Consider the following 10928-nt stretch of genomic DNA (forward strand, 5'->3'; position numbering starts at 1 on the left):
GCAGGTCTCTAATCCATGAGTCATCTTACTGGAGATTCCTCTTGACTCATATGGTTGTAGGGACTGATGAATCTCCATATCTTCAAGTCAGACTGTAGGCTGCTGGCTTCCAAAAACTGGAGGACTACCTGAACTACATGCAGGATCAGAAGAGAAAGCAACATTTTTCAAAGCACTCATGCTTTTTAAGATTACTTCAAAATGTTTGTGGGAAAATTCAATTATTTTTTAATTCTAATTTTCCACAAATATTTTGAAGCCTCTTTGTGTGATAGATATATGCGCCATCTCCAAGGAAACTTCCTTTTCAAACTTTCAGCTCAATTCTGGAGTCACAGTGGCAATTGTTTTTTTTAGCACAGAGTAAATATTCAGGTTGAATGGGGATGTGGTGATAATTACAACACCTACATCCTTCAAGACGTTGGTGGTGCCACTAATGCCTGCACTTCCTCCAGGATGTAAAATTGCTTTAGGTTTACTAATTTCCTAGGTTCTGGGACCCTTAAATGTCTAATCAGAGCCATTGTCCAGGAATCCCTAGATTATTTCTTCTTCTTCTTCTTCTTCCCCTTCTCCTCCTCCTCCTCCTCTTCCCTCCCTCCTCCCCCATTCCTTTCCCCCCTTCTCCTCTCCCCACCACCTCTGTTTCACCAGTGAAAAGTCATTCAGGAAAGCTGGGAGAAAGATTAACAAAACAAATTCTTGGCATTTTAGTGAGGTCATTCCTCAAGAGGATCTAGTCTCCCCTTCATTGAAGGAGTTATGGGTCTGTATTGGGGTATGACTCTTTATTCTGAAAATTCAAGTTAGATTGCAGTTCACTTGACCTAAAATTTTTCACTTTATGAATCAAGTAAAAGCTCAGTATAATTCAAATATATTTCACTTCTAGGAACACTATGACTAAATATCCATCATCATAAGTCCCTACAACTCAGATTATTCTCATGACTGTTTGGACTCTGCTGCTCAGTACCTTAACCTCACTCACCTTGCTTTATAAGTTAGGTGCTGCCCATGGACCCCTACTGCCCCCATGGTAATTTTAGTGACACAACTGAATGGGTCAATTTGGTCCTGTGAATTACGTGTTTTAATTCAGTTAGAACAATTTCCACTCTCAAATTTGACTTAGATAAAATAGAAATTACAGCAGTCTTCAAGATACTGAGGATCACTTCACCATTATTTCCTCCCCATTAGAAATGTGTCCATGAGTGGTTATATCGACACAACATAATAAATCCACTGTAACATGCTCATTTGTCTAAGTCTTTAGAGGCTTTCTTCTGTAGTATACCAAGGCAGATCTTGCTATTCAACCTGATTTAATAGAGGCCTATCACTTAATAAGTGCATCTTGAACCAACCAAATAAACTATTAGATTTTTTACTCTATCAAGCTGAAACACTGAGTGAACTAGTTGTGATTAGTAGGCCCATAACAATATACTCAGACTGATCCAACTTTATTTCCCTTGCACCACTCTGTCACACATTTAATAGTCATTCTCACACCTATTCTCCAGGCTTCGGTGTGTATAGATTAGAAAACAACTAAGCAGCTCTAGTGGAGCATATTTTACCTCTTTCTGGGTTATAATTTGTATTTTACTCCTTAGAGGTTGGAGAAAGTCCAGTTATAGGTCTTGTTATAGGGAGACCTGGTGGCATTAATTAAGCATAGGCTGCCAGTCACAAGGTTACCAGTTTAAATCCACCAGGTGTTTTACAGGAAAAATTGGGGTTTTTCCTATTAATGCCCTCACTTAATTCCAGATACCATTTGAGTTTGAGAATTTAAGCAGCAGTGTAATTCACTTACTCTCTTAATAAGACTTTAGATTTGGTTGTGGCTATATCAACTCTGGTTCAACGAGATATAAGACATATTTCAGGCCACAGTGGCGACTGTGGGGTCTTCTGTGCAGCAGTATAGTTGTGACTCTAAAGCTTTGAATGCTTCCTTTTCTTTTACTACTTTGTGAAATGAAAGCAGGACCAACCAACCATCTTCCTTGTATTTCTTGTCCTGACAAAATTATAGTAAAATACCAAATATGCAATAACTTAGAGCCCTGTGTCTTGCAAAAAGTTGATACCATAATGGTGATAATATGCATATTTCTATCAGCACCTCACATCATGGATTAGCAATGCCCTCTTCATTTTTAAAGGCAGACTTATCAGAACTTTTAAAACTAGCCAAACTTGAGAAACTAGTTCCTAAATTCGTAGTTCATTAGGTTCCTAACACTTAATCTTGCTGTTTTGATTCTCTAGAACCATTCTCAGTACCATTTCTGTTTCAGTTATCAAGTACTGCTATAACAGAAATGACACAAGATGCTGGGTTTTAGAAACAGAAACTTACTTTTTCTAATTTAGGAGTTTTTAAGACCTAATTCAGGGTATTGGTTCTAGGTCAAGGTTTTTTCTTTTATGTCTCAGAAAAGAAGTAATCCAAGCAAGATTGTGACTTGAGTCAAGATACAGCCCACATAGAATTTACAGCACATTATTAAAGAAAAGATAATTATATAACATTACTAAATGGTAGGTAACCATACAATATTGGGGATCTGTCCTAGCCAGGTTGACATATATTTTGTGGTACACAATTCTAACCATGACATTACACTCTTTGTTACAAAACAGATTGTTCTTCTGAAATTTCATAAGGTGGTTTGAAGTCAGCAAATGTGTGTGTCACAGTTGTATCATTTCACCATACTTAGTTAATATGCATGCTGAGCAAATATTTAAAAATACACTATATGAACAAGAACTTGGAGGATGGCTCCTAATGACTTGTGATACGCAAATGACACGCCCTTGCGGAAAGCACACAGGTTTGGGTGCATGTGCTAATGAAAATCAAGTACTATAGCCTTCAGTGTGGGTGTGGGTTACAACTCATTGTAAAGAAAAGGAAAATCTTCACACTGGGAACAATAGAGAACATTATGATAAACAAAAGAAAGTTTGAAATTGTCAGGGATTTTGTCTTGCTTGCATCCACAGTCCATGCTCATGGAAACAACCGTCAATAAATTCTAGCGCTCTATCACTGTGCTGAAACCTTTCAATGGGCATTCCTTCAACTTCTGTAGCCTCATTTCTTGCTAATGGTTTCAGTGAAGCTTGAATTTCTTCTTTCGGCATCATTGGTTCGATCGTACACTACCATTTGAAGTGTATGAATATCAATCCTATTATTTTAGTGCACTGTCTGTTTTTCTACCATTTTCTATTGAGACTTCCCGGATTATTCCATGTTTTTCCCCATAGAATCTTTCAATATTTCAACTTCAGACTTGGATTATTTATTCTTGATTTCTTTCAACTTGAGATATGCTCAGCATACGCTTCATTTCTGACGCACTAAGTGGAAGTCTTTGGACGTCTCATTTTATTGCTTTACTTTGTGTACTCGGGCTGCTCTTTTACTTACGTCCTCATTTCCTTCATTTGCTTCAACTTTTAGCTAACGCATGATCGTGATCAAGTTTCAGAGATTCTTCTGCCATTTGTTTTGGTATTTATTTCCTTTCTTTCTTTAAAAAATTAGATTCTGCTTTCTTCATGTTTGATATTCTCAACGCCATCCCACCGTTCATCAGGTCTCTGTCATTAGCGTTCAATGCGTCAAAGCTGTTCTTGAGAAGGTCTCCAAATTCAGATGTGAACTATGGAACAATATGAGATCTGCATTATCTCCCAATAGAATGATTTTGAAAAAAAATCATTTGGGCTATATTCAAGGCCATATTTTCACTCTTATGGACTTTCTTTAATTTTCTTCAACTTCACCCTGAACTTCCTTATGAATAATTCATCGTCTATTCAACAGTCAACCCCTGGTCTCATTTTGGCCACTTAAATTGAGCAAAGTTGTGTTAGTCTGGGTAGACTAGAGAAACAAATACAAGAGCTTTATATACAAGAACAATTGAATATTGAGAAAGCATCCCAACCCAGTTCAGATCAAGTCCGTAAGTCCGATATTAGCCCCTATATCCAATACCAATCTATAAAGTCCTCTTCAGATGCATGAAACACACACAATGATGCTGAATGTGGGAAGATCACAGGCCAGTGGGTGGGAAGTATTGCGGATCCAGTGGCATTGTAAGCATCTCAGCACTGGCTGGGGTCTCCAGGCGGCTTCTCTGGCTCCAGAGGTGATAAGCTATATCAGCTTGGCACCATGAATCTTGACACTAGAGAATCTCTCAGAGAGTAAGGAGAGAGAGAGAGAGAAAGAAAGAGAGAGAGAGAGTTTCCTACCTCCAAGGAGGAAATACTGGAGTTCTCAGAATCCTCAGGAGAAGGCCATGCCCACACAAAGGCCTCGTTGGCGATGACCCAATTGACAGACTAGACTCTACCCCTTCCCTTTCAATCCTCTCAAGTTCCAAATTGACACCAAATTATCTAACTACCAAAAAAGTTTTAGTCAATTTAATGCAGGTGTATTTCCATCTGTTGAAGTCTATTTGTACAGTCATAACTTAGGTTGTTAACAAAAAGTATTAGCGATGAAGAAGTCATTGTTCATGCAAAATTTGGTCATGTGATCTCATTTTACTTATTGATCAATTTTACACTGAAGAAGTTGGTATAATTATTCAATTTATTCCTCGTTAGCTTTACTGGTTGGTATATAAATTTGATTAATGGTTGTTAGTACTGGATTTCCTTGTAAGTATATAGATATCATCCTATCACAGACACCTATGTATTTCTAAATATATCTGAAAAGGTCCTTTTGTCAATGAAAACAAAAAGATTCCTCTTAAATATGTTATTACCAATGTAGTAAACAACATGCTTGTCTAATTCAAAAACAGCAGTCCATTTTTGCTAACTAATGCATAAGATATTGATCTTTGTGTGTTCCATCTCATTTTTGAAGAATTCCAATTTACATAAATCCATACTTTGTACATTACATATTCCAATTATTAATGGACTTGGTAACTGTTTCCTCTTGATTTGAGTTTTACACTATCAGCAAATGAAGGTCCCTAAGGCTTTACACTTAGTGGCTGTATTCCATCCATTTCACTATGGTCAAATTACCTGGAGGTGGCAGTTTTTTTCCCAGAGTTTTTTCTGACCTAAAAAGCTATGTTCTGGCAATATATATGACAGTGTTTTGCTATAATTCATATGATTTTCAGAGGCTAATCCTTGAGACGAATTCGGTTCCTTTTTCTTCATTTGTTCTTATTCTGGAATCTCCACTGAAATCTGGTCACATTGGGTGACTCTGCTGTTGTTTAAAACATAACTTCCAGAATTACAGCCACACGGGAGTTACCAGAGTATGATAGGTGGACAAGTAGTGGAAAGAAGATTTTTAAAAAGAAGTTATATCTCACAATACCTTTTAGTAGATCGCTGAGCACATCGATCATGTTTTGTATATCTGTCTCTGTATGGTGTTATTTAGTTGTTCACTAGAAACTTTTTTGATTCCACACCCACATACCTGTCGGTCACTTTTCTTTCAAAGCTACACAATATTCACTTACTTTTAAAGACACCATGGCTATCATATTCTTCCCTCTGCTAGATTTTAATGGCAAGGCAATCTCAGTTGTTAGTGTCTTCGATAAACGTTTTGACAGAACAGAATAGGCTCTACAATTGAACACCATGATTACCAAACATGTTCAGTGTGTGCTGTAGGAAACAACTATAAGTTGGAAATCTTTGAGCCCTAATTAATCATGTTGTTTTTCAGATTTTAATGACTTTAGACCAGGTAGGTACAAATATAAAGTATAAGTATTTTTAAAAAGAGATGAGCATCTCTTGGGAATTTTCTTAGCTTGGTCTGTGGTGTGACTGTATGAACAGAACTCTCCATGAGGTAAAAGTATGGACTACATGTTAGAACAAAGGTGTGCAGTTGTGAAGGACATTTTGGTCAAATAGACTAAAGCACACATGTCAGAAGCAGCTAGATATCGGGGAGGGACTAGAAGATTCCAGAAATCTTTTTTGATTTCTGGACTATAAAGTTTAATCTAGGAAAAGTAAATATATGAGAGAAGAAAACCTCTTAATGTCACTATGATAAAATGGTATGTCTCTCCTACCTATGTCTTTGTAACTCTCACCAAATGATTGAACAGGACCATGCAAAAATGGTGTGTTAAACCCTAATAGGGGGAATGGGTCAATATTCCTTTTGGGTATATAAGTGAGCCATCTAGGAAAGACAGAATCCCATGACCATCGTGAAAGAAGAGTCCTCAGCAGAGCACATGTGAGATCCCTTACTAAGCAGTGTAGGCAACAGAGGCCCCCAAGCCTGTAGCACTAACATCATAAGACAGAGCTGAGGAAGCAGTTACTACCATGAAGCAGAGTAGAGGTACAGGACAGAGAGCACAAGGCAGGAAGCATGTGGCTGGGAGAGCAAGAAAGGAGAGACATGCCTGCCAGCATGGCTGAGAGGAGGCCATGGCTGTGAAGAGAATAACTGTATGCTTGACATTTTGTAACCTCTTAGCTTCCCTGGAAGGAGCCCTGGTTAGGCTGCTAACCTCAAGTCTGCAGCTGGACCCCATAGGCCCCTACTCTAAGAAAAGTGAGGTTTTCTACACTGGTAAAGATGTGCAGTTTTTGAAACCCATATGAGCAGTTCTACCCTCTCCTACAGGGCTGCTATGAATCATAATCAACTGCACAGCAGTGAGTTTAGTTTTGCTTTTGGCATAGTTTCCCTAATAAACCCCCAAATAATGAGTACTGGTTATGAATTCTGTGAGGCCAATGCAGTGAATTATTGAATCTAGTAGAAAAGGAACTCCTCTACTTTGAAAGGGATGGCTGGTGTCAGAAGAGCATAAAGGATAGAAAATAGAGACATTGTTGACTTCTATCTCGTTGCTATCTACCTTGAACTAGTGCTAAGTTGGATTCTTCTCCTCTTTTCTATATCCAGAGAAGATCAAACATGTCCCCCATGCCATTTCACACTCACACTGACATTTTAACATCTAAATCTGTACTCATATGACATTTATATAATGAGAGATTTTCTGAAATGATCTAAACAATTAAACATGACATTTAGCAGCCCATTAAAATATTCTTGGACAATAAGGTATATGTTATTGTCTTACTTACCATCTATATACTAATCAATAATAAGCCTATGGTTGAAATGTCAAACCATTACCTGAATTTAAGGCAAGTTTTACACCTGTTATTTTACTGACTGCAGAAAACTAATATTAACCATATACAGAGTTGTCCTTTCATCTTTTCTTTCTTTCTTTATACTGCAAGTAAAATATGCTATCATCTACTTAGTCATTAATTCACTAATCTGAAGAAAAAACTAACAGGCTGATTTTGTGGTGTGAAGTTAGGGTTATGTCAACTAGACATTCCTGGTCAGGTGTGGAATTATACTTGTTAATCATGTTGCAGCCTGATGAAACCTCCTTGATGTTAAAAGCCTTTTGAATAAGGACAAGGTAAACAGAAATGCTCTCTCTCTGGCTCTGTCTCATTGCCTTCCTGCTCGCATTGACTCTACCAATTACCCTGAGCACTGTTGGCCTCCTGTCATATTTCCACAGACTTGGTATTTACAAAATTCTGCACCCATTGGCCAGTGATCTTGCTCCCCAGTTCACCATTCTGCATCACCAGCATGTGACTAAATGAGTCTGAAGAAGTACATATGGATTAGCTTCAAATTTACAGACTACCATAAAACTTAAGAACTTGTGTTGGACTGGATTGGGATATCTTCTTGATATATATGACTTTTTGATATACAACCCTTTCTTAGATGAGTGTCACTGGATTTGTTTCTCTAGAAAACCAAGCTTAACACATGGGAATTTGGGGGTATTCAATGGCTAAATAAGTGCTGAACCAATCTAGTACATGCAGGGGTGCATGCAGGCATCTTAAATGTTCAAACTTTTAAAAAATACTAAACATATAACATGAATATCTTCTTAGAATATGTCACTCAGAAGCATACTTCATGTTTTGGGTTTTTTATTAAGATTTATTTTAAGATTTTTCCATAATAACACCTCTCATTATTACATATGCAGAGTGCCTATTAGCATCCTTAGAGATCAGTAAATTATGTGATACTAATTAGATCCCACTTGCTAATTTTTTTCTTACTTGAGTTGACGTTTATAATATTGTTTTCTCAGTCTATTAAAGTATCCGCCATTTAATATATTAAATGTATATTACATTTCCATTGTAATATACTATACACAAGGAAGCTTTCAGGTAAAGTTTTATAAAGTGTATATAAATATATAGTTACTTCTAGTGGTATGAAGATTACAGTAACACAATTCAAAAATTTTATTTTCAAATATCTTTCATTTACTTTTGAGCAGTTCATTATTTTCAAGGTGGGTGAGATTAGTAAATAAAGCAGTTTGACAACTTAGAGAATTATTCTTGATTTTGTATTCTCATGATTTGCCCCAAATGTTAATAAGTATGACAAAATACATGAGATCTTAACAACTAGATGTCCAGTCCGTCTTTATGAATTCTACTCATGGACAAACATGGAAACATCTTCGGATTAAAAAGTCCTCATAAGCATAGTCTTCATATACCTAGGTTTACATCTCTACCTTTATAAATATCTTGCCAAAAGTGTTCCTCTGGATATTTATATATGTGTATTTATCTTTATTTCAAATATATCCATTAATGTTGTGCAGTATACTTGGGGGAAAATTATGAAAATGTCTTAAACATAACCAAACATCTTGAAGGAATGAGTCCTGGCCCTGGGGATCAGGACTATTGTTGTCCCAGGGACACGAAGACAATGTTTTACAGCAACTAAGAGGAGTATGGGGCTGTAAAACGTTACTGGGGTCTTAAAAGCTCATGAAAAGCCATCTAAGGTGATACAATTGGTTTCTATGCATCCAAAGGAAATACGAATGTAAAACCCAAAGACATATGGAGACAAGTACTCTAATGGCTAATGTATCATGCCAACATCAGGCTCCCAAACCCTGAGATCAGAAAAAGAAGATGGTCTCTCAGCTACCACTACCAACTGCTGCTCTGAGATCACACGAAGAGGTTGTGGATAGAATAGGAGAAAACTGGGGTATGGAACTCAAAATTGTAAAAAAGACCAGGATTATTAGCCAGATAAAGACTTACGGGACCTCCAAGACCTATAGCTTTAAATTACCCTCACGTCTGGCACTGAACCCACTCCCAAATAATCAGCTATTTGAAACCATAGGGAAATATTACCCCAAGGACAAAGTTTAGAGGATTGGGAAAGAATAAGGGACAGAAACAGGAAACACATGAATTATGCGGGATAAGTTATGGTACATTTAAGAGATTACCATGGATGAGTTGAAACAAAATGTGGATGAATTACAGAATGTAAAATTATCAAGTTTGAAAACAGTCACCTAATTTTCAATTAAAAAGTTGGGTTTTTTTAAAGGTTTTTTTCCAAAATGTAAACTAATCCAGAATAATTGGATGGGACCTGGCTACCACTACCAACCATTTTGACTCTGGACACATTAGAAGGTTCTATGCCTGGTGATGTAGTGGGATATAAATTGAGTTGCTCACTGCAAAGTCCGTTGTTCAAGCCTGCAAGCCTCTCCATGGATGAAAGATAAAGCTTCCTGTTTCATAAAGCTTTATAGCCTCTGTTTCAAAAAAGCAGTTCTACTCTATCCTATAGGGTTAATATGAGTTGGAATTGAGTTGATGGTAATAGGTTTTTAACTGTACACACATACACACACACACACACACACACACATTAGTTAAAGACTAATAAGTAAGGAGGTGGGTTACTTCTTCCCATAATTGAATTTCATTCAGAAGAGGTTTCTATATCTCTACATGTGACTCATCTTGTATCCTGTGCAGCATAGATGATCAAAATCTTCAGGTTTTTTTTCTTCTCCAGAGCAGATTTAATGTCCTTGGATGTCTCTGATGCCGCCCCTATCCAACCTTAAGAGACGCATCATCCTTTGCCGAATCTGCTGGGTCTTGATAGTGTAAACAAGTGGATTGAGTACTGGCGGTGTGAGAAAATGAAGATAGGAAAGCAACACGCGGCTACACGGGGAAGCCCGCTTTCCAAATCGGTGAATCATGGACAGTCCAATCATAGGTGTATAGAAGAGCAGCACAGCACATATGTGGGAGACACACGTGTTGAGCGCTTTGAGGCGTTCAGCCTTGGAGGCAATGGAGAGCACTGTTTGCAGGATCATCCCATAGGAGAGGACAATGAGCACTGAGTCGGTGCCCAGTGTGGAGAGCACAACAAAGAGACCATATGCACTATTGATACGGGTGTCAACACAGCCCAGCTTCATGACATCCGGGTGTAGGCAGTAGGAGTGGGAAAGGTGGCGATTCTGGCAGTAAGGCAACTTCTTCAACATGATGGGAGCTGGGATGTGGAGACCAATACTGCGCACCACAATGGCCAAACCTAAGCTGGCAATTCGAGTGTTTGTAAGAATGGTGCCATAGCGAAGAGGGTTGCTAATGGCCACAAAACGGTCAAAGGCCATAGTCAGAAGAACAGAGGACTCCATGATGGAGAATGTGTGGATGAAGAAGAGCTGTGCCAAGCACGCATCCACTGCCACCTCAGTGAAGCCCAACATGTAGATGGTTAGCATGGTGGGCATTGTGGAGGCAGACAGGCCCAGATCAGTGACTGCCAGCATAGACAGAAAATAGTACATGGGTTGATGCAAGGAGGGTTCTGACTTCACTACCCACAGGATCAAACTGTTCCCTGCCAAGGATGCCACGTACATGGCACACAGGGGGATGGAGAGCCAGGTGAACACAGCCTCAAGTCCTGGGAGGCCTGTTAGGTAGAAGGTGTTGTTGGAGTGTGACAT

At 38.3% G+C, this 10928-nt stretch overlaps 1 protein-coding gene across 1 annotated transcript; it reads right to left on the reverse strand.

Annotated features, from left to right (window-relative positions):
- Nucleotides 1-9977: 9977 nt before the first annotated feature.
- LOC101649373 (olfactory receptor 51G2-like) lies at nucleotides 9978-10928 on the reverse strand. The gene has a single exon (XM_004717494.1). It carries the CDS (start codon nucleotides 10926-10928, stop codon nucleotides 9978-9980), a length of 951 nt encoding a protein of 316 aa, XP_004717551.1.

Source organism: Echinops telfairi, unplaced genomic scaffold (genome assembly GCF_000313985.2).
Source record: "Echinops telfairi isolate 266 unplaced genomic scaffold, ASM31398v2 ScPeMD7_41;HRSCAF=154, whole genome shotgun sequence".
NCBI lineage: Eukaryota > Metazoa > Chordata > Mammalia > Afrosoricida > Tenrecidae > Echinops > Echinops telfairi.